Source organism: Cetorhinus maximus, chromosome 9 (assembly GCF_964194155.1).
Source record: "Cetorhinus maximus chromosome 9, sCetMax3.hap1.1, whole genome shotgun sequence".
Lineage (NCBI taxonomy): Eukaryota > Metazoa > Chordata > Chondrichthyes > Lamniformes > Cetorhinidae > Cetorhinus > Cetorhinus maximus.
This window is the reverse complement of record NC_135887.1, coordinates 18493554-18519155: the sequence shown is the minus strand read 5'-3', so window position 1 is coordinate 18519155 and position 25602 is coordinate 18493554. Positions and strand designations below refer to the sequence as shown.

The following is a 25602-nucleotide window of genomic DNA, read 5'->3' as shown; positions in this document are numbered from 1 at the left end:
AATATCTGGTAAAGGTGATTCAATTTGACCTCAAAACTCTTCAAATAGCCTACAACACTCAAGTTGAAATACCCACATTGTCAACCTGGGCAAGACACTAATGCGTGCCATGCATCCATGGCAATGTATTCCACAAACATGTGAAGCATTTGGGAAGTGAAAAGGGGCAAAGAAAGTTGAAAGCAGAGGAAAAGTGAAACAACTGTGTTATTGGAAAGCACAAACACAAATTTCTATTACACTACATAATTCACCAGAAATCCTAGTGCTGAATTCTCAGCATGAAATCATTAAGTGCATATACCAATTGATTGTACAAGCTTTACATCATCATTGCAGCCAGCTGGGCTACATGCCAAAAATCAATCTAAACTCACCTTATCTCCATGGCCCAAATTCTCATTTTTAACCTCAAGCAGCATCTTCCAGTTTGTGCTTCCCCCACCAAAGGAACCACCCTTTACATCTGAAATGGATGTCCCTTCTAACGCTTGGCCCTCCTTATCAAACCTGTGTGGCAAACATGTATACATGAACCGTCGCAGCAAAATATTTCACAAATTCAACTTACGCCATCCAGGTCCGATATAGATACTGCAGGTCCCAAGTGCATGTTGACTTGGCATGTCTAATGGCAGGGCAAGCAGGTGAGGGTTATGGTCAAGCCCAAGATACAGCTGATGGTCAGGAATGAGTGTAGCAGGTGAAGGGGATGGGGTGAAAAAGAGCTCTTGGTTGAGCTCCAGTTAGGCTGAAAGTAGAGTGAGTGGGCACAGACTGTCTAGCAGCACTAAACAGAGTTAAACATGGTAAATAGGCAGGAACATGCATGCTTTCACAGTCCAAATCAGTTTGCTAGAAAAATATAGGAGACATAGGCAGGTTAGATGAGTGGGCAACATGTTGGCAGATAGAGTACAATATAGAGAAGTGTGAAGTTATTCACTTTGTAAGAATAAAAAAAGGAAATATTTCTTAGAAGGTGAGAAATTTGCAAGTATTGATGTTCAACGAGACTTGGGTATGCTTGTACAAGAAACACAAAAGTTAGCACGCAGGTGCAGCAAGTAATTAGGAAAGCAAATGACATGTTGGTCTTTATTGCAAGGGAACTGCAGTACAAGAATAAAGAAGTCTTACTACAGTTGTACAGGGCTTTGATGAGACAGCATCTAGAGTACTATGTGGCGTTTTGGTCTCGACATTTAAGAAAGGATACGTTTGCACTGGAGGCGGTACAGCGAAGGTTCATTAAATTGGTCCCTGGGATAAGAGGGTTGTCCTATGATAAGAAGCTGAGTAAATTGAGCTTATATTCTCTGCACCTCATTCTTCTAAATCCCAATCTCATTGAAACATACAAAATTCTGAAGGGCTTGATAGCATGGGTACTGAGATTGTTTCCGTTGGTTGGGGAATCTAAAACACAGGGACACAGTCTCAGGATAAGGGGCCAATCATTTAGAAATGAGATAAGGAGAAATTTCTTCACTGAAAGGGTTGTGAATCTTTGGAATTCTCTACCCAAAGGTTTTGGATGCTCCATTGTTGAATACATTTAAGGCTGGGACAGACAGACAGATAGACTTTTGATCTCTTAGGGAACGAAGGGACATGGAGCAGGCAGGAAAATAGAGTTGAAGCCCAAGATCAGCCATGATAGTATTGAATGGCAGAACAGACTTGAGGACCCATGATATACTCTTGCTCCTATTTCTTATGTTCCGAAAACAGTTGTCACATTACTGGCGTGGTTCTATATTTCTTCTTTTTAAAAAAAAACCAGTAATTTCAAACAACTAACTAGTGGAGCTAGTGAGTCAGAAGTGATTGCTATGACCAGACCATGTGAAACACCCTAGACTCATTTTGGTTCACCTGGCCTGCATTTGTTTTTTTGCCCCCCAGAGTTAAAAGACTTCTGTGTTTTAGCTGCATAGCCTTCAGCTCGAATGTGTTAAATTAGAACATCTAAGTTCAGCAAGGGCTTGTGGTGTCCATGGGAGGTGGAGAAGAAAAAAAACGTCCTTACTTTTCTTGCCAATTTTCTCCACTTCCTTCTGAAATGTATTAGCTTCTTACTGGGGCAAGGTTTCGCAGGCACTGGTCATCCTTCAGGACCTTGTCTAAGCAGGCGTTCCTGCTTAAGTCAGTCAGTAAAGACAAGCTGCCTATTCAAACTTCAGGAGCCTCACTGTGGTGCCCAATTCAGTCCCCACAACTTCAACAACAGGTGCATCAAATATTGATCAGATCATGAATCCTAGACATTTTCCTCTCCCTTACCCAGGAATATTCACACTAACTGCATTGTTCTGCATCATTCTGATTGGAATCAACACAGACTGGAGATGGAAGGCAAGAATTTCCTGCCATGGTGAAACCAAGAGAAATAAATTTAAAACTGAAAAGCAGAACATCTGCAAATAAAGAGCATACAAAAAATGAATTAATTCCACTTTTGATTTAATAAACTTTTTATGGGGGGGGCGGGGGCTTAGGTTGGAGATGATGTGCAAGACATAAACCACCAGAATAATTTCCAGGTGCATTCCACAAACCAACCCCCCCACAATTTTGTAGATTCCAATACATTGCCCAACAGACACGTCAAGCCCTCACTGAACTAGATGTTCAATTCAATACATTAGACCTGAAGGCTAAGCAGCTAAAACACAAAAGTCTTTTTTTCTCTGGGGGAAAAAATAATGAAGGCAGGCCAGGTACAGCAAAATCAATCAGTCTAGGGAGTATAACAATTCCTGGAAGTTCACAACATCAAACTGCTCATGACTCAGCACCAATCTCCATTCAGGGGGTAAAGCTGGCTGATATGGGAAACAAAGGTACAGCTGGCAGTGCTTATTCAAGGTGTCTTAGGCACTTTTGAAACATGGTATTGGGAGTTTTGCCCTGGATCTTGATTTTGTTGTGCTTGATCTGCATGTGCTCCAAGCAGCACGTCAATGGATGCAAACTGGAAAACCTACTACCACCCTTTACTAGTATACAACAACAAAAATAACAAATTTAAGTACAAGACATTCAGAACTACAATGTTTGAAATATATCCTAAATAACTTCTCTGCCACAGTTTGCTTAATTCTAAAATAAAGCCAACAAAAAAGTTTATAGGGAAAAGGGGACAGCTTGGTTCTAACAGTGTAGATAAACTGCTTCATACTTCCACTATCACAAGTTGCATTCTGAAATGAACACTAGGTTCACATTAGGGTCATCTAAATGTTGAATTTGCTGGCTCAAATGTATTAGTGTTCCTTTTAAGTGCAACTTCTCAAATACAATAGCACAATTTCACCAAAGCTCCTGTGTGTATTGTTTAGTTCCTTATCCACATCTGTCAATATAATGCATCCATTATACAAACTGAAAGCAACAATTTTCCTGCCCCCACCATTGCATGCGAGCAATGGAATAAAACAGCCCTGCGTTGCATGTCTGCAAGCTGAATTATTGATAGGAATCCTATAAAAACTACAAGGAAGATTTTCACTGTTGACACTGACTGTCAGTTGGAGGCATTTTCTTAGACTTGCTGGCAAGACAAATGGGTCTGCTGTAGATTAACATACATCTAATCCAAAACAGAATTTCAGAGGATCAAATCAATTTCTCCTCACTCATTGCTTAAAGTTACAATTTCCCCAAGTTGTTGCAGAGTATAAAATAGGCTTTCATATAATGCACCACTTATTTGAAAATTTTCCCAGTACCATCCACTCTGGAATAGGAAGAGATCAATTCCAGAAACATGCACTTATATACAGCTTTGACCTGTTCTCTGGCCCCTGCTCGTCAAAAACCAGCTCATAAGAATACACAGCCCATCAAGCCTGTCCCTCCATTCAATGCCATCATGGTTGATCTTCAGTCTCAACTCCACTTTCCTGCTTGCTCCATTTTTTTCAATTTCCTGAGACAAAAAAATGTCTGTCTCAGCCTTAAATATATTAATGACGGAGCATCCACGGCTCTCTGGGGTAGAGAATTCCAAAGGTTTACACCCCTTTGAATCAAAAAATTTCTCATCCCAATCCTAAATGATTGGCCCCTTATCCTGAGACTATGACCCTGTATTCTAGATTCCCCAGCCAGGGGAAACAACCTCTCTATCTACCTTGTGAAGTCCTGAGGATGAAGATCTGAGGCCAGTAGGGCAGGTACACATGCCTTGACAATTAATCTCGTACTGCAGAAAAACTTTCAATGTCTTCATAATGACTCTGCAATGCTGCTTTACCTTCAAAACGTAGAAGTCATTAAAAGCAATACAGCAAGGGAGGTGTTGCACAGTTAAACGTACAATCGGTTTTCAACAGCTGCTGCACAGTAGTATGAGCTTGTACATCGTGCAGAAAAATAGGCATGTGATCTGTTCACATCTCTAGCATCCAACAGCAACAAGTTAGGGATGCACAATTTATTTTTCATCCTTCTATGGGGTAAGTAAATTACGTACATCCAGTGCCTCATGAGAGCACTGGAAAAAACTGGTAATCACATGTTTATTATAGCATCTGTGTGTGAAGCAGTTGCAAATTGCATCAGCACTAAATTTGCTTAAATCAGTTGTTTACAGCCCAAACTGAGTCATATTCCAGATTCTGATTTAATTTATATTAGAACTGCAGCATTGGTGCAAAGCAAGATCAGTCTGTGGAGACACTATAGTTGCAAGTATAGACATTACAGCATATTTAAGATTCAAACACTGTACACGATTTAGTTTTGGGGAGGAAGAACAAAAAAAAAATCAAATTTTAACACACCATGCCCTCAGTTTAAAAGCCTCTGGAATGTCAGGGTTAATCATTACGCTACTGGATGACAAAACAGACAGGGATCGTCCACCAAAATCTGAAAGCCGGGCTCCTTTAATAGCCACCACTGGCTGCTGTGATCCATCGAACTTCTCAGCCTAGAAACAGAGAAAGGAGAAAAAAGTTGGAATCAATGGTGGCTAAAGATCATTTAAAGCAAAAAGTTTCAGCATTTTCTGGCACAGAGAAGCAGGCACCCGTCCCAGGGTCTCTGCCACTGCTGGCCTTGAGACAGGAACCTGTGTTGATAAAATGGCCAAAAATAGCTCTTATGAGAATTTCCCCTCCCTGTAGGAGGAGCACCTACTACTATCAATGTGCCTCCCCCAGAAGTACAAGCCAGAAATCACAAAGTTGTCACTTTGGGAATCAGGTGCAACCCCATCTGCAAATCAGAATCAAAATACAACAGTACAGAAACAGGCATCTGGGCCTTAACTTCTTCGGAGTGGCAATCAGTGTCGGATTGCCACTCCGCACCCAATTACGTACGTAATTTTTCTCCCGAGCCTGTCTCGCCCAACCTTCCGACTCAGGCCAGGTGAGATCCAGGCAGTACAGCTCGTCCTCAATGTCCACCATCAAAGTCCAGTTCTGTCAGTGTGAATAAGGACACGCCCCCCCCCCCTTTTTTTTTTAAACTGCACTAGCTGCTGCAAATCAGGTAAGTTAAAAGTTCCATTGAAAATTAAAAGGTCCTTGACAGGCCAGGGAGAAGGTAAGTGTCTAAGGTAAATGGACAGATTTGGGTGTTGGGCATCAAACCTCAGGAGGAATGAGGCTAGTCCTGTGGGGGTGGGGGAATGCCATGGAGGTGGGGTAACAATAGTTACCCAGAAGTTAGGAAGTTGTTTCTTCTAACTTTTTCTGATTAACTATTGGTGTAACCCTGTTGGAGCCATCCAAAGTTTGCAACTTAAATCGCATTTTTGGATGGTTCCCAGCACAGGGCAATTGCCCAGAGGAAGTCTGCGCTTCTGGGAAATTGCCATGCAGACCCTTGCCCTTGAAGTTCTGAGGGGGGGGGGGGTTCCCCAGTGCACCTTTGGGATACCCCACCCTCCCATGCTACGCTAGGGGGCTTGGAAGTTATGGCCTCTAGCCACTCTTTACATAGCCTCACTTAACTGTACTGAAGATCCATTAATATCCCACTTTAAGCAATTATCTAAAACTCTTAAAAATGAATGTATGGGCACTGCTTCATAAGTTTGCGGCAGGAAATTCCACGTTTGAATCACCCTTGATTTATTTTCTAACTTTCACTTGTGTATTTTTAAATTAGTGCCCTTGTTATGATCTCACTGATCAGTGTAAACAATTCATCACTATATACATCAACACAACCTGGAGAGCCTCTACCTTCTCAATTGTAATCCCTCATCTATGGTAAGATGTGAGCGAACCTACATTGTACATTTTCAATTGTTTTTATATCCAAGTTATAACAGGATGTCAGAACCTGCATACCACAGAGTAACAAGTCCAAAATTACTTTCTTGTCTTTATATTCTATGGCTCCAGAAACAAAGCTAAGAGATTTTGGTAGCATTATGGCCTTATCAACTCGCATTGCCATCATTAATGAATTGAGCATCTGCATACCAAGGGGGAAGACAGCGATGTAACAGTAATGCCACTGGACCAGTAACCCAGAGGCCCAGACTAATGCTCACGGGACACAGGTTCAAATCCCACCACAGCAGCTGATGAAATTTTAATTCAATTAGTTAAAAAAATCTAGTATCAGTAATGGTAACCATGAAACAATTGATTTGTCATAAAAATACATCCGGTTCACTAATGTCCTTACCTGGTCTGGCCTACATGTGAGTCCAGAATCACAATGTAGTTGACTCTTAACTGCTTTCAAGGGCAATTAGAGATGGGCCTTGCTTGCAATGCCCATATCCCATAAACAAATTTTTAAAAAGTCCCCCTGCTCCATTTGAAGTCTTAGGAAGTACTTCCTTCCCTATTTTTACTTCCAAATTGTTACTTAAATTTATTCTACATTGAATTCCATTTGTCACCTATCTGCCCAATCTCCTTATGTATCCATGCACTCCTGCAGTCTTTCATAATCTGTGATGCCCCACTTCTACCCGAAAAATGAATGCATTTGTCCTGATGTTGCAAACTGGTTTTGTATTTATCTATTTCAAAAAGGGTGACAAGCTTCCAATTACATGGAATTCCATAGCACAAAACTTACAAGATGAAATGCAATACACAAAATCAAGGCTGAACTGATTGAGATACATTACTGGATGATTAGCGCTTTATCCATGGTCTTAAATTTAATTCAGGACAGGATGCCAGTCTTTTAGGCACACACAAAAGGGACAGTTATATACATTAATAGCTGGACGACATTGTCTGATGTGAAATGCCCAAGGAAGAGATAGATGCAAGAATAATGAGGATGTTAGTTATAGCTACCCTGGTACAACTGCATCTCCAAGCAGTGTGCAGTATTGGTGTAAGCCACGATCAGGAGACTGGTACCCATTGCCTCCCTCCTGAAAGCTGCAGCACAAAACTATCCATAGTTATCAGAATTGAGTCAACAGCCAATATACCCGATTTGCATAAACTCTGCTGCAAGAACATGCACATAATTTCAAGAGTTGCAAAACTACTGATTAATTTGATCTAAAAAAAATTCTGGTAAAAAGGAGATGCTTACATCTTCACCCCAGAGTGTTGTACTGACAATCTTTCCACTGGTATCCAACAGATAAACATTTCTCTTGGATACCTCTCGATTATTTGACCTCACTGTTATCTTAGTGACATCTTCAAATGACTTGCAGACTCCGATAACATCTGGAAAGAGACATTTAAAAAAGTGACCAATACAAATTCTAAAAGGATATACTAATCAGAAAAAAACAAGAGCACAAATACCCACAGAGCTTTGGAGAATTTAGAACAAGGACGTGTACAATGCCCAGAATTTAGTGGCCCAGAATCAATGTGGGTTGAAAGCCAATTGTCCCAAGTTCAAGTTACAGTTGAAGCAGAGCTTTTTTCTAAGGAAACAAAAAGCTCAGTTGTTGAACACATTCAAGTCTGAGGTCAACTCAGGGAATCAAGGGATATGGGGACTGGGTGGGAAAGTGAAGCTTAAGTTGAGGATCAGCCACGATCTTACATGGCAGAGCAGACTCATGTTCTTAAAAAATGGCAAGTTTGGGGAATGTAGGAGGGTTGATCAGTAAGTTCGCGGATGAAACGAAAATTGGTGGGGTGGTAAATAGTGAGGAGGATAGCCTTAGATTACAGGAGGATATAGACAGGCTGGTCAGATGGGCTGATCAGTGGCAAATGGAATTTAATCCGGATAAGTGTGAGGTGATGCACTTGGGCAGGACAAACAAGGCACGGGAATACATGATGAATGTTAGAGCCCTGGGAAGTACCGAGGGTCAGAGGGACCTTGGTGTGCATGTCCACCGGTCTCTTAAGGTAGCAGGACAGGTAGATAAGGTGGTTAAGAAGGCATATGGGATACTTGGCTTTGTTAGCTGAGGCATAGAATATAAGAGCAGGGAGGTTATGCTGGAACTGTATAAAATGCTGGTTAGGCCACAGCTAGAGTATTGCATGCAGTTCTGGAATTTGCATTATCGGAAGGATGTGATTGCACTAGACAGAATGCAGAGGAGATTTACCAGGATGTTGCCTGGGCTGGAGAGTTTTAGTTTGAGGAGAGATTGGAGTTATTTTCACTGGAGCAGAGGAGATTGAAGGGGGACATGACTGAGGTGTATAAAATTATGAGGGGCATAGATAGGGTAGACGGGAAGGAACTTTTCCCCTTGGTGGAGGGATCAATAACCAAGGGGCACAGGTTTAAGGTAAGGGGCAGGAGGTTTAGAGGGGATGTAAGGAAGAATTTTTTCATTCAGAGGGTGGTGGGAATCTGGAACTCACTGCCTGAAAGGGTGATAGAGGCAGACACCCTCATAACATTTAAGAAGTATTTGGATGTGCACTTGCGATGCCATGACATTCAAGGCTATGGGCCTAGTGCTGGAAAATGGGATTAGAATAGTTAGGTACTTGTTTGACCGGTGTAGACTCGATGGGCCGAAGGGCCTTTTTCTGTGCTGTAGACCTCTATGACTCTAGTGAAGAACAGGGTGAGGCATCCAATGCATTCCCTTTTGTTAACTTGTTTCCAGACAGCACCACCCAGTGATCATTAGCAGTACTATACTTTGGAAATTTCAGTCCTGCACTAAACTTCCCCCTTTAAAGTCTCTTACCAAGCATTGTATCTTTGTTCTTGTTTTCTAGTTGATCTATTGGTACAAACTCAAATTGGACTGTAGGCAAGTCATCTACATCATCACAGGGGATCACGGTGGTGTCATTATTAAAAGTCATCTCATAATCATTCTTCACAGAAGTATACTGTTTATTGGCAGTCTTCAATGTTCCTTTTGACACAAAATATACCTGGAATGACAAAGCAGAAGCAGCATTTCACTCAAGTACTTTTCATACTACTGTTAAAGATTCATATCTTCTCCCCCTTCCTGTACCAAATCTCAAATTTAAAGTCAATACAAACCTCCACATGTAGCTCATAAATAAAGCAGCTCAATGGTAATGATGTGAAGATTGCCATACACACAAGCTGACCATAACTATTCACATCACTTGGTACTGGCTTCACCCCTTGCATTTTTTTTTTGAGAGCCCTTGCACCTCCTCCCAAGCCTTACATGCCTCTGGCCAAGAAAACTGCTCCCAAGAGGCACAATAAAAAAAACTCAATGAAGACACCCTTCCTGATCCACTAAACAGATTTAAGGTGCTGAATGGCCTACTCCTGTTCCTATGACCAACCTCCTCTACTGTGTAAATGCCTGACCATCATCCAAAACTGCAGTGGTAAGGAACTAAGAAACAAAAGGCCAAGCAGTGACCTCTCCACAACATTATGCTGTAAAATACTGGCTGCCATCTCAGTATTTTTCATTGCCAGACTATTTTAAGCAGAAAATAAATGGACTCTGGACACAGACTTCAGGCCAGAGGCATTTTCTTAGTAATCTATAGCTTTCAACAAAAGTATTATGTGTTAATAGATAACTTCTTTCAATTTTGCCTTCTGATTTACAATAGAAATGGCAATTAATTTTAAAATTGATAGTTAAGACAGAGATCATCAAAATTACATGTTCAGGTGTCATTTGTCCCATTCTGCCTGTATTGAAGCCATAATTTCAAATGGAAACATCTATTCTAATAACATTTAATGGAAACAGTAGCACTGTTGCTGTTACTGGACTAGTAACCCAGAGGCCTAGACTAATGACGCGGAAGCATGAGCTCAAATCCCACCACATCAGCAACATTCACATCCCATAAATGCATAAAAAGGAAAAACAATTTATTTTATTCTCCCCCATCACATACTTAGTAAGATTCCTGTTAAGTGATAGTCTCTGACTCAACAGCAATTGCCTCTTTCATGCTTCTGGTGCTAATAACCCTTCGCCCATTCCCTTTTGCTATCAATGCAATGGCCAGTGGAACCAGCCTACCACTTTGTCCTCTCAAAACCTTTCATGATTCTGAAAAACTCTTGGATCTGCTTTAGCTTCACTCTGCCAGTGAAAAATGCCCCACTTTTATTCATAACATTAACCGATCATTCCAAGAAATAAGGATACTAGTCAATCTCACATGGTGTTGCATACGACGAGTAAAAAAAAGTCAAGTCAAGCTGGGTTAGAAGGCACCAGGAGATGCAAGTGCAAGCCATTAACCATTCTGAAGTCACATTCTGTCTTATATAATTCCATTGCACCTTTGAATTCCCATAGTTATAATGGAAGCTGCCAACGAAAAAACTCTAACTAAATCCTCTTGCCAATGTTGGAGTTGCAGCACCTCCACTGGTGAGAGGTTGCAATTACAGCATGAAAATGAAGCCAGCCCATGAATATGGACCTGAGTTTACAATGAAAATGTTGACAGAAGTGTACATTAATGCAAGATCTTTTACAATTTAGATTTATACTCTAATTTGAATAAGGACTCAAAAGCAGGCAAAACTTCACCCACAATCTCAACTTCAACCATGTTGTTAAAATGGCCATAACCCACTACATACCATACCATCCATTCTTCACTCACTTATCACATTTAGACATTAGGATATGTTTCAGCAATAACTGCTCACTGACACTCAGTTTGGGTTCTGCCATGGACACTTAGCTCCTGACCTCATGGTCCAAACATGAACAAAAAAGCTGAAAACAAAGGGTGAGGTGAGAGTGACTGCACTTCACATCAAGAGTAGCATTTGACCAAGTGTGGTATCAAAGAGCCCTAGCAAATCTTGCAATGGGCATCAGGGAGAAAACTCTCCACTGGTTGAAGTCATACCTAGCACAAAGGAAAATGGTTGTGGTTGTTTGAGGTTAATCATGTCAACCCCAGGACATCACTGCAGGAATTCCTCAGGGTAGTGTCTTAGACCCAACCTTCTTCAGCTGTTTCATCAATGATCTTTCCTCCATCATAAGGTCAGAAGTGGGGATGTTTGCTGATGACTGCACAATGTTTAGCACCATTCATGACTCCTCAGACACTGAAGCAGTCCACACAAGATGCCATCTCCAACAAGAGAGAATCTAACCACCTTCCCTTGACATTCAATGACATTACTATCACTGAATCCCCCACTATCAACATCCTGGGAATGACCATTGACCAGAAACTGAACTGGACCAGCCATATAAATACTTCGGCTACTCAAGCAAGTCAGAGTTGGGAATTCTGCAGTGTAACTCACCTCCTGGCTCCCCAAAGCCTGTCCACCATCTACAATGCACAAGTCAGGAATGTGATGAATACTCGCAAGCTGAATGAGTGCAGCTCAACAACACAAGTGCGACAACATCCAGGACAAAGTAGCCACGTGATTGGCATCCACCACCTTCAACATCTACTCCCTGCATTACCGATGCACAGTGGCAGCAGTGTACGATCTGTAAGATGCTCTGCAGCAACTGACCAAGGCTCCCTCGACAGCACCTTCCAAATCTACAACCTCTACCATCTAGAAGGACAAGGGCAGCAGATAGATGGGAACACCATCACCAGCAAGTTCCCCTCCAAGTCACACGCCATCCTGAGTTGGAACTATATCGTCATCCTTCACTGTTGCTGGGTCAAAATTCTGCAACTTTCTAACAGGGCTGTGGGTGCGTTCCTACAACACATGGACTGCAGCAGTTCAAGGCAGCAGCACACCACCACCTTCTCAAGAGCAGTTCGAAATGAGCAATAAATGCTGGCCGAGCAACACCCACATCACCTGAACAAATAACAAAAGAACTGAAGTGCCCACAGGGTCGGGAACACAATGCCTTCTATCAAAGAGATCTTTAAACTCTCCTGAGGAAGTCAATCAATGCAACTGTAGTGCTGGTGTGAAAGAGTTTGGCCTTCCCCTGGTGCTAAAGTCCACTTTAAGGTTTCAATTGATTCCAAAGCAAAGTGAAGACTCCCGCTGTCGGTAAGGGACTTCTGCTACACTGTGGGAATCAGGCAGATCCACACTCCAGATTTATAACGTAATTAGTTTGTTGCAAAGTGAAACCACATCACAAACTTTACAGTTGCAAGTATAAATTAATTCCACAATATTAGTCATTTTATATAAGGAAAATTAGCTATGTTCTAGGTAAATTTCAAGCTCCATCTGAAATGAAGGTAGTACACCATAGTACAATAGCATCAAATAACAGTCACAGTGAATGTAGAAGTATCTGTCCACTTTTCAACATCACCTTCATTTTGGAAGTAAGTTTCCTGCATACAAATCTAGTTTCTCCAGACTAGAGCATACATTATGTAATACTTCTGAGTTTATGCTGAAAGATATTTTAGGAATACAGCCTAGCAACCAGTCAGCAATCCTTTCATATTTTAAGTATTGTGGTGCATTTCTGCAGAATAACATGGGTCTTCTTACCTTATTCACTTCAATAAGCGGGAAGTACTTATCCACCTGATCTGTGAAAATTGTGGCTCTAATTTCACCCTGTAAAACAAAGCAATTCAAATCAATAGGAATTCTGCATCTAGTTAAGGAAGATTTCTACATTAAGATCAAAATGAATTAACTTTTACTGCATGCAGTCATCGATAGCCTCCAGCAGGCTCACTAACATTCCATTTCATTCTTGCCCCATGCTCCCTGTGTTAAGAATACAATTTCTCTATCAGGAACTGTCCCAGAGGGTCTCAGCTGAGATCAAGAAATTACTGTGCAGGGAAGTCAGAGGTGAGAAACTATGTTCTAATTGTGTGTCAGTGGGACAGTCTAACTTATGCTATTTTATGCTTAGTGTAATTCATTGAAAAAAATCAATGTTACCAAACTACTCCATTAAATAGTCTGCTTTGAGACAAATTGCTTCCATTTACTTTTTAAATTAAAGTTCATTGTATTTTAACAAGCAGTACAGTGGAATCTATTTTAGATATTACTGTTCTTTCAACCAAACATCTCCTGATTATCTGTTGAAGAAATTAACAAGAGAACAGAAAAAGACACTTATGCAGTGTGTTTGTGGAAAAATGCAGTAAGAAATAGAGTGTTATCAAAACAATTGAAAAATTGACACAGCTGAAACCAAATGCACCAATTTTCAACCAAAAAATCCATAATTTAACATTTGCTTTGTGGATCTTCCTGTTAGAAGCTTTTATTTAAAGAAGGGTATAAAAACAGATCACTTGATTATACAGATCCAAATCAACATTTCTTTTGCAAAGGCAGGTGTTACATTGATCCACTCGTGATTGGGACCAAAAGGAATATTGCACCTTTAAAAACAGCATCAACATATGGCAAGAATATTACACTCAAGTAGCAAGAGAAGAGATATATGGACATAATGGTGTTAATGGCAATGGATACAAACATTGCTGCAGTCACAAAAAGTGAATGAATGAATTTGCAGATGCAAAAATCAGCAGTTAAATCGCAACGAGCAACATATATGGGTGTAGAGTAATAAGTATTACAATTATAGATGGATCAATCCAATGCCAGAGAAATGTTAAGGTCAGGGTACAAAAAATAGCTGTAACAACTGAAAAGAGGTTAAATCAAATTACATTACACAGTAAAATAAAGTCCTGAAAATCAGACGTGTTCTATGAGAAGTGTGAAATTCATTCTTCCAGATTACAGTCCAGGTGATAAAGATGAAACAGAATCACTCTGATGTTCAAATGTCAAACTTAGACGCATAAGGATAGAGTTCATAGACCCCTCATAGGAAGGGGTATTAAGAAATGTCGGAACACATTTGGAGCATTAATGTGGAGGGTAGCTTCAGGTATATTAAATTCTTGGAGAGTTACACCTTAAATATGTTAAATAAGTTTTTGCATGATTTGCAACATATGTTACGTCAACTGGTCCAGAATGAAGCAAATGGTCTGAGGTTTAAAAAAGGTGAGCATTCCAGAACAGGGGATGGAATGAAAAAAAATATAGCCACTTACAGATAACATGAAGAATTGGAGGAATTGCGTTACCCTCTGGTGAAAATGAAGTTGCTGCCACATGGAGTGGATGAAACAGATAAATTTGAGGGGGAGACTTGACAGACACATAATGGAGAAGGGAATAGAGGGATATGTGAGTAGGGTGAAAAGAGATGATCAGAGTGTGAGGAATATAACCAGTGGCCTAGGCCAAATGACTGGCTTGTGTGCTGTAGAATCTATGTATGTAATCATGACAACATTTTTATCTTGTATTAATCAAAGAACTGCAGACTAAATTTCAGAATCTTACACTGTAATAAGGATTATCCCCCTTAGAGCTGTCTTCCAAATAGAAATACTATGGCTCTTCTCTACATCCTCTTACCTCGTATGTGCCTACATTCAAATATCAGTAAACAGCAAACTTTGTTGTACAATTCATTGCGTGTTATATTTTGTGATTAGATGACCCAGCAAGACCATACATAAATTATTGAAACCCCTTAGTTTAATAAAGAAAAAATTATTGGAATTCTGAGGAGTCAGGTACAAGTTGCATCCCATGCAATTCTCTTAAGTTCTAAGGTCAACTGTTTAATGGAGATCATGATCTGCAGTATTAACTAAGTGCCTACTCTGCTGGGTGCATGGTTTCTGTTCAATAATGCTCATTAAAAAGTTGTCAAAATATGTTGTAAATACACCCAAAACAGCCTGATTAGTTTCAAAGTTGCAGTATTGAGATTCTAAACCTGGAAGCAACAAATCAAATTCCCATTTGAACAACATTCTTACTTAGGCTTTTACAGCAGAAGGGAATTTTTTTTTTTTTTTGCTGGTCAAAGACACAAATGTCCTAACAGGAGGATGGATAACTGGCTAAGAGTGTGGAACAAGAAGTGACACTGGATTGACGGCTCCTTGGAAAGCACATTCATTCTACAGCTTTTCAGCCCAACTGTTCTATGCTGGTGTTGTTGCTTCACATGTTTCCTCTTCCACCCTCTTCATCCTGCCCTACCAGTTTATCCTTCTATTGCTTTCTCCCTTGTGTGCTTCTCCAGCTTCTCTGTAAATGCATCTCTGCTACTTGCCTTAATTGTTCCATGTGGTACTGAGTTCTACATGTCCTCTGGGTAATGGAGTTTCTCCTGGATTCTCTATTGAATTTATTAACCAGATCTTTATAGTCCCAGATTCAATCATCCCTGCCTGTCGACCCTCCAAGTGTAAGTATCTTCTCTATATCTACCCTATCAAACAACTCAATAATTTGAAAGGCCCGTATTAGGTCACCCATCTCATTTCCAGAGATCTTCAGCCTTTCATGACAGCCAAAACCTCTCAGTTCATAGCTTAGGCATGGGACACTGAAGGGAGGAGCTGTGCCTGAGCCATACAGCCACTAAGGGTTAGGGTACTCGGCACCAGAGTGGGTGGAATATTGGTCTGATTATCGTTCCCTTCACGTTTTACTGGAAGCTACAGCATTTCCTATGGATGGGAAAACAAGGAGGTAAAAAAAAAATCAAATGGCAGTCATGCTGGGCAACAGCTTGACTGCTGGCCCACTTTCAGCTGCAGTGCTGTTGAAATTGTGCTCTCTCCAGCCTGCAGCCCCGGGACTATAACAGTCAGTGGTGCCTGCTGATCTTTTCGACAGGTAAGGCACAGTTACATATCTTGCCACGCCAGCATGTTACCATGGCAATGGACACTGACTGTGGAGTCTCACCACCAACTTCATAAGCTGCATATTATCTTTTACCAATTGCATTGTTCAATGGCTGTTTTCTTTTAAACCTTTACATGCAGGAATGGACTTTAGTTTAATTTGAAAAACAATTAGCCAAAAAAAGTACTAACTGGAATGTCGCCAGAATGCTTTGCAAAGTTTAGCTGCTCAAGGACACCCAAAGTACAGAGACCAATAAATCCATCCTCATAACTTTCCTGTGGGGCCTTATCCCTCATTACATTTTAGTCATGAAAAGATGGTCAGGCAGGCTGGCAGTTTATGGTGGGCAGCCAATTCACCACTGTCCTGTGGCTAAAACCGAATTTAATAGACAGGCTGTGATCTTTCCAATAGAGCATCCTCCCTCACGTTGCTATGGTAAGATGAGAGAATAAAAATCAGACAGCCGACAAATTTAGATACCTGGAACTTCCTGTCGCAAAATCTACGCAGGATTCCAGAGCCCAACCTGACGAGCCGCTTCTTATGGCATTCAAAGGCCGGGAGTTGAAGATGGGTAGATGTTAAAACACAGCAGTTGGTAAAGCTGAGTTATTTAAAACTCCAAGAGGGAAACTTTAAACAACTGTCATAACCTATATTTTTAAGTGGTATGTTTGAGATGCAGCTCTAAATTCAGGAATCAGGCCACCAGTTCAAGAGGTTTTTAAATCAAACTACATGAGACATTTATTAATTTACACAAGTTAACTATATCACATAGCTACAAATTACAACTATCATAGCTTTGAACAAATTCCATAAGACCATAAGATATAGGAGCAGAAATTAGGCCATTCGGCCCATCGAGTCTGCTCCGCCATTCAATCATGGCTGATAAGCTTCTCAACCCCATTCTCCCCGTAACGTTTGATCCCCTTACCAATCAAGAACCTATCTATCTCGATCTTAAATACACTCAATGACCTGGCCTCCGCAGCCTTCTGTGGCAATGAATTCCATAGATTCACCACTCTATGGACATTCTAAGCCACCATGAGGTCATTAATATTCGACCACAAAGCATGGAATGGAATCACTGGATGCAAATAAAGTATACCTGTTATCAGGATTTGTAAGGACTAACAAAGTTGATTGAAGGCAATGGCCAAGGTACCAAGTATTGACACACTGTATTGACCATTTGTCCATGTAAAGCTGGAAAGAGCAAGTGACATGTGCAGACATCCAGATCTGTTCTTGAACCAGCCTTTAAGGATCCCCTCTAGCACATACACTGTTTTCCCAATAACCAGTGCCCCACAATGCAAGAATCCCTTTCAGAAAAGAAACATACAAACTTGAAGACAAGGGCAGAAAATCCTTTTCTGCACAAACATCTAACCAGACTGAACTTAATCACTGAGAAATACAACACTGCTCCAAAAGCGTTTCAATGTTTATGAAGTGCATCGTCATGTCTACTTATACCAGATACAAACTGTTTACACTCCACAAGTGCCCATCCTACATTAAGACATTAGGCACTCATGACAGACTTACTTGCGAGGCTTCTGTTGGGATCCCTGAAGGACCTCACGGACAGCTTCGTACAGGGTATCGTGAGAGACTTTGCTGCTCATTGTGTCAGTAACCCCAAACTAATCTCCATTAAGGCAACAACCTATAGACTTTAAGCAGACACCAGGCAAAGCATTTTCACCGTACAAATTCAAAATGAGGGTCCTTTCACTTTGGCTCCTTTGCAGACACAGTGGCAAGCTTACAGGCTTTGATCTTACATTGCCTCTGCCCTGCACACACACAACTACATTGTCTCTGCCCTGCACACACACAACTACTATCAGTTATACCCAGCACATCTCATTGAATGTAAATTCGCATTGTATCACCTGCCCCTTTGAACTCCACCTTTCCTAACAATAAAACCCCTTTCATAGTACCAATTTTATTAATAATATAAACATTGCTTGGTCTCTGCTAGCTAGGTGTCAGATTTCACCCCCCTTCTTGAATGCTCTATTCAATAAAATGCAAATGTAATCTACCTTTCTTACATCTCAAGCACCCAGACTAGCTGGCTTTAATCCAATTAAGACACACACCCACAGACCAAACCTCTTTTAAAAAACAATTTCCAAAAACATTATAAACATTAATAGCTTCATGACAGTAGAGAATTGGATAATCGTCCCACGAGAAAAGTCTGCAGGGCTACAGGAAAAGGACAGGGGAGTGGGACAAGATGAAATGTTCTTGCAGAGAGGTGGCATGGACACAACAGGTCAAATGGCCTGTTTGTGTGACTATTCTATGACTCTATACTATAATTGATGATTGAGCATTTACATTGATAGTATACAAGCCATGCATGCAGATTCTGTTCTTAGTCAGTACAGAGTTAGTTCATCTCTGTAGCTTTCCTACAGTAAGCTAAAACTTCCTCAAAACTCTGAGATTGGGTGGCAGAGTGAGGGGAAAAGATTGGTCTTTCCACTCTTCATCCATATCTAGGGCAGGATCAGCAATGAGTACAGCTGTGATGTCTCCCCATGATCAAATTAGCCTGCTTACAGTCACCTCTAGAGTCAGAGTCATTATTACAGCACAGAAGGGTATTTGATCCACTGATTCCATGCTGGGTCTCTACAGAGCAATCCAGTCAGTCCCATTGCCCCATTCTATCCCTGTAGCTCTACAGGTTTGTTTCCCTCAAGTGCTCAACCAATTTCCCAAAGTGCAAGTGTTTATAGAACACCTACACAATGAGTTAGCATCTTGGGAAAGACCAAAAAATGGGGCATAGAATTTTTTTAAATTATTTTTTGAATAGTTACACCTTTTTAAAAATACTGCATCTGAAAAAATGCTTTTTCATGTGACGTATGCACGCAGTTTACAAAAGATCATATTTCTGTGACCCCAGGCATTCTGAACTGAAGTCAGACACACAACTTACAGAACACCCAGCAGCTGGGACAATTCGCCAGCCTGCTTGTTAGAAAACAGTGCAAGAACCGTTATAAATTACATTAATGGAAACCGTTCTGATATTGGAAAAAGGGTTAAAAGCCTCATTTGCATAAAATAACTGCATTTAATTGTGGCGACCTTTGCAGCTGCTAAAATTATATTTTAAATTAGCAGGGAAATAGAAATTCAGCTCGCACACTTGAGTCTGCAGAAAATGTTAACAGGTAGGCAACAGGACTGGATCAGCTAACAAGATTCTTCAACTTTTTTGACAGATAATTTTGGCATGGCAATATGAAAATGATATCTGAAAGGCAGTTTGTCAAATCAATTAGAGACTAGCTCTAAATCCTTCCGTTAAGTGCAATAATCAGGATGGCCTGAAACCTAATGTTGGATCAGTGCTGGCTGCGCAGACCACAGAAAAATCAGGTTATGGCAGGTCTTCAGAAACCACGGGACAGTCTGGTGCCAGACTGTGAAATCTTTGGCCTGCACGGTGCTCTAACATGCAAACAAGTATTTGAAAAGCTATTATCAACAAATCATTTTAAATAGTATAATGGATTTTTTCCCCCAAAAAGCCTTAATAATGAAACCAACATGGCTAATAAAAAAATTAAAACAAATCAATATGCAATTTTAAAAAAGGTTTAAAAAATAAGTCCATCAACTCAATCAATAAGTTGACTTTAAAATATGCTCTACGTATAAACAGTCCAAACAAAGATAGATTGATTTGGTCACCATGTATAAAGATTTCCCTTAAGGCCTAGTCAAGCAGCAACTGAAGACTGCCCCCTACTGACCAGCACAAGATTTGCTGAAGATGAAGCTGTTTACTGGGACCACCTCCTGGTGGTGAGTAAACAAAGCACAAAACTGATTGCAGAGAAACATTCATAGTAGGATTCTTACACTCTCATCCAGCAGCTCAATGGAAAACAGCTTTCCCTCTCCACGGGAGTTGCTCCACGTTCTAATCTGACTCTTATTGGTAACACGAGCCCGGATTGTCCACCTAGGGAAAGGAGAGATTTAATAGAGCCTTTTTATTTCACAACTTAAGCCAATTCAACAGAATAGACTCTGAGCAGAGATTATAACCTAACAGCCTTGTTAATACTCTGGCAAAACAGACAAAAATCAATTTGTAGAATATTCTAAAATGTTTTGTTACTTGTGAAACACTGTAATGGATTAATGTGATCAACAAAAGAGAAGCAGGACTTGTCCTCAGGAAAGAACACTTTTTTCTTCTACGCCTTGCACATCTTGGAAACCTACTTCAAAGTTACCCATGAACAAGCACTGTTAGAATATTTATGTACATTTAAGATGCCTTGAGCAAGCAATATTGCAGTTACAAACTGGGGGGCGGGTTAGGGTTACTTTGCTCAGCCAATGTTTCTTTCCCCCACAGCCCAGGGGAGGCCTGACTAGACACAAATATCTGAAGTCTGATCAACTCTCCAATCTTGTTTGGCCCGACTATTCACATTTCAAAAAACACCCATTTTATTTGCTCATCTAAAAATTCCCCAAGGTCAGGTCAAACTCAATCAGTAGCGACATCCATGGCAGAGCTCCATTAACATTCAGAAACATTCTTACATGTAGAATACTGCAAGTACTGCACATTTTATGGTGTATCTGAGTTAATTAAAAAGCAGCAACTAATATAGTGACTTCACCTCCCCAGCCTGTTACCCAAGAATGTCTTAATTTATTGACAAACCAAGTGGCTGCTCAAAAGTATTTTTCTTAATAAAAGTGATAACCAACTTGTTTGGCAATTGCATATATCAGAGCAACCTTGTGCATCCCACACTTTTGTTTGTCCTGCCACTGGCAGCCATATCTTCAGCTGCCTAGGTCCTAAATTCTTGAATACCTTTAAAACATGCTCTCCCTCTTTAAGAATCCAGTTAAAACTTCTCTTTGACCAAGTGTTAGGTCACCTGTCCCAAGGTCACCTTCCATAGCTCAGTGTCAGATTATGAAACATATGTTTTACTACATGAAAGGTACTTTATAATTTCAACTTTTTGCTGTTAATGCTACATTTGAATGGAAGCAACATTTAAAGTAATGATACGATGCAGACAGTATGAGGAGATAAGCTGTTAACACAAGAGCATAAAACTATGGTTCATTTAAAATCAGGATTTGGATGGTGATGGAGCTAATCTTTTGGTGGATCTCAGCTTTGGCTCAGTAGAAGCACTCTTGTATCTGAGTTAGGGGGTTGCAGGTTCAAGTACCACTCTGGAGATTTGAGCACAAAATTCAGGCTGACATTCCAGTAATGTAACAATATGATCCATTGGAAGAGTTGTGCTCTTTATGAATAACATTAGTCTGATGCTGTGTTTGTACTCAGGTGGACTTAAGTGATCCCCTGGCACCATTCTGAACAGCAAGGAAATTCTCTCTGGTGTCCTGGCAATATTTCCCCTCAACCAACATTACTCAAACGTTTAATCTGTCATTATCTCATTACTGTTTGTGGGACTTTGCTGTGAACAAATTAATTATGGTATTTCTTACATCACAACAGTAACTACGCTTCAAAGAAAAGCAAGTAATTGGCTGTCAAGCGTTCTGAGATATCGAGTTGTGAAAGGCACTATCTAAATGCAAATTCCTTCTTTAACAAATGCCTATTGCTATCCACATGGTAGTAGGAAAACTTCGAAGTTCCAAAAAAAGTAATACAAATGTCAATGATTTCTAATAGAGATAACAAGGTGGAGAAGGCAAGAATCAATACTTTAAAGCATTAGGAAAACACCATCAAGTAAGGTTCATATGACTGGCAGGGTTATTAAGGGGATTAGAAACGTGGCTGTAAAGGAGAATGATAAAAAAGAGCCATGGCAAACAGCGTGCAAATGGAGACCCATTACCAGCAAAGGAGTGACACTATTAAAACCAACAGTGCATCTTTCCAAAGGATAGACACCAAGAAGTAGAATGGCTACATTAAACAATTGGGACAAAAAAGTAATAATTTTTCAAAAGCAATTTGGTGAAGTGCTACTGATGTATACCACATTGGGAATAATAAGTCTGGCTCTAAAAGCAATAAATCATAACTCAAGTTCTTTTGATGTGGCAACCAAATTAACAGATGGCTATCAAGACATTGGGTTTCAAAAGGCATTTTATAAAGATCCACATGAAAGACTGAAACTAAAAGAATTAACAGCAAATTAGCTAGCTGAACTGAAGACTGACTTAATAATTGAATTTAGAAGGAGACTGAAGTAAAAAGTCTTCTCTGTAGCTTGCTTTTTTAAAATAAAAAAGTCATCTGTGGGACGAGGAGTACAAAAGTGACCATGTCATGCTGCAGCTGTGCATAGCCTTTATTAAACCACATCTGGTGCACTGCCTTCAGTTGAGCACAAAACCTCAGGAAAGATGTATTCGCCTTGGAGGGGTCATAGTGCAGATTCACCAGGTTGATACCGGACTCAAAAGACTAAATTATGAGGACCGGTTGTAGAAACTGATTTTAGAAACAGGTTTAGTTTGCATTGCTTTGATTGAGGGAACAATCTAACCAAGATCTGAAAAAAGGATTCAACAGTTTTGCTGCATTCAACAGTTTTGCTGCATCAACCCTGTTTTGTGTGTTGGGAATCCAGAGCAAGGGGATGTAATCTTAAACATTTGAGTTTGGCCATTTAGGAGTGAAATCAGGAATACTTTCTCACATGAAGCATAGAGGGATCTGAAGCTCACTCCTTCAGAAGGCTGTGTATGGCAGATCAATTGAAATGTTCAAGACTGGAATGCATCAAAACATTTTATTGTTATTAGTAAGACCACAGTAATAGTTCAGTGGTAGGGCATCTTATCCTTAAAAATTACATCAATATATTAGAGGCTTATAAAAGGATGACAATTTATGAATCAGGGCAATATGAGAATATCAAATATATTTCATCAGCAATAGGGAAATAGAGTATTGTTGGTAGGGGGGCATTATGCAGATCTTCAAAATGACAGGTAAAGATGATGTAGTTGTAATCACATTATCTGGTGATAAAGATGTTAATTTATTTAAATTAGCAGATCTCCCATGGTGCTGCCTACACTATTTTATAAGTGACAGGAGCTTTGTGTCATGCTCTACACAATGCATTATATAACAAAGGATACATGTTTGGCTTGGCAACTCTTTTCCGACAGGCATAAAGTGTGACTGCTTTGAGGATAACTGTCTGTTGCTGAGGTGTTTAAACTGGTTTGTTCCCTTAAGGCTAAAAGCACCGCATACCAGACAAATGATCTTTTAACCAGTCTATCACCCCACATATAGAAATGCTCCAAATTAGGAACATCCCAAGATCAATTAGAGGCTAATGGCAGAGGGAAGTTTGTGTGCTCTTTTAAAATAAAAAAAAACAAAAGTCAGCTGCAGTTCCTGTTTTCTTCCCAAGTCAGCAGGAGGAATAAGTTTATTGGACCCCTGGTGCTCAAAAATCAGTAGCTGCTTGTAAATACTCAGCACCTCCTCTTGGGCAGAGGCCAGCTTTTCCAGGTCAGTGGAAAATCAGCAGCAGATACTTGGCTTCTTTAACATTTACAAGAAAGATTCAATTGTAATTTGCAGTTATGTCATTTGGCCCAAAAATCAAGCGCGATACTTTCAATAGTGTCAATCATCTCCACTGAGTCATAACGACACAGAAGGCTGCCATTCGGCTCTCTGTAGAGCAATCCAGTCAGTTCCATTCATTCACACTATCCCTGTAGTCCTGCAAGTTTATTTCTCTCAAGTGCCCATCCAATTTCCTTTCGAAATTATCGATTGTCTCTGCTTCCAAGAGTGTTCCAGGCCATTACCACTCACTGCGTGAAAAGTCCTTCCTCATATCCTTTCGTATTTCCTGACAAAACCTTAAATCTGCATCCCCTAGTCCTTGTAGCATCAGTTAATGCAAACATCTTTCTTCTGTAGCACATGATAAGGCTGAGGCTACAAAACTGGAGGACATGACACTAAAAAGATTGCATGAAATTTCTTTCTTCTCTAATAAATATAACACCCAGCAAAAATCAGTTATTGCTAATTTGATTTTTAAGTGGATAAATATTTGCTTAAGATAGCCTGAAGGCTATAGGCCCAAGAATAGACAAAGGTGATCAAATACTCCATTGTATTTTGTACTACTAGGACCATGGAAATGTCATGTGAAATGCAACTTGTCAATTAGAATAATGTAATGCTATATTGATATCCTATAATTCTGCATGATTACCCTTGGGAGTTAGCGATTAGCCACAGATATTGATCTCTCTCAAATTTTTACCCGTTATTCACATCCTTCAGGAGATTGAATGAGCATACAATCCATGAAAGAACAAATTATACCTGGTCTACTGAAAGATTGGGTTTGATGAGACAAATAGTCTCCTTCTGTGTCCTGTGCTTTTACTTATGAAGATGCAATTTTCACAACGTATGCATGGCATTTTATCATGTACAATCTGAACACCAATTTTTAAATTAAAACCTTAGATGTTCCAAAGGAAAAAAGTGTGGAGAATGACATTGAAGCAGGTTGCAATTCTAATTCAGAAAACTACTGTACTGAAATTTAAACATCAATTACTTAACCTGAAGACCAAATTAATTGTGCAATTGCTATTAACAAGTTTGTGTTTCACAGAAGGCAAGATATTAATATTCACCCAATTTCTATGGAGAGAATTACAGAAGCACTGTTAACCTCAGAGAAACAAAACGCTAACCCTAAAAGTGCAGGGCCAAGCCAATCACCCACTAACATTGAATCTGCCATACGACTAGAACAGGCTGGAGTTCACTTACTTGGACTGATAGGGGTTAAGGCAGGCAATGGGTACCACTTTGGTCTGTGACCCTCCAGTGCTGCTGGGTAGTCCTCTGATACCACCAGGTTTGCTTGGTATCCTGTTCTCACTTTTTGCTAGAGTACTGTGAACTATAAGCAAGGTATTTTGCACATTAATGCCATCCTTTCTTAAAAAAGTTGAAACTTTTATACAAGGCTCTAGGCTATGTTCATGGTCGATTTTACAAATTCACATTCAACAAAATTAAGTGTACCAAATAGCTATGACTCAGGAGCAAATTAGTTATTTTCTTTTGAGATTGCCTCTTCGTTATCATTTACTAATTAGAATCATAGCATTTTACAGCATAGGAGGCAGCCATTCAGCCCATCATGCTGAATCTCTAAGAGTTATCCACATACTCACATTTCCTGCCCTTACAATTTTATCTTTTTAAAAGCACTTTAAAAAATACTTTTAAGTGACGAAATTACACTTATTAGGGCCATGCTCCATTAGGTTCACTGAAGTATTTAGAAAGGAGCTCCAGCATTTGCATCTTTACCAAATTACGACGATGAAATAAGCATTTTTAAAAAGTATATAAATCGTGGGAAAGCATTTGAAGCAGTGCAGGGCTTTATCAATATAAATATGAAGGGCTTGACACCATAATTTTCTTACCTGAAGCGGTATCAGATGCATAGCTATTTTGCACGGTTTAACTGC

The 25602-nt window shown here is 40.0% G+C and overlaps 1 protein-coding gene across 1 annotated transcript in view; it reads right to left on the bottom strand.

Moving 5' to 3' along the window:
- The window catches only part of rpa1 (replication protein A1), a 58550-nt gene that overhangs the window by 12065 nt on the left and 20883 nt on the right, over positions 1-25602 (bottom strand). Inside the window, 7 exon segments of the mRNA XM_078548192.1 lie at positions 378-510; positions 4791-4939; positions 7531-7670; positions 9116-9308; positions 12844-12912; positions 19963-20065; positions 24890-25056. Of these exon segments, the coding sequence (XP_078404318.1) occupies positions 378-510; positions 4791-4939; positions 7531-7670; positions 9116-9308; positions 12844-12912; positions 19963-20065; positions 24890-25056 (954 nt within the window).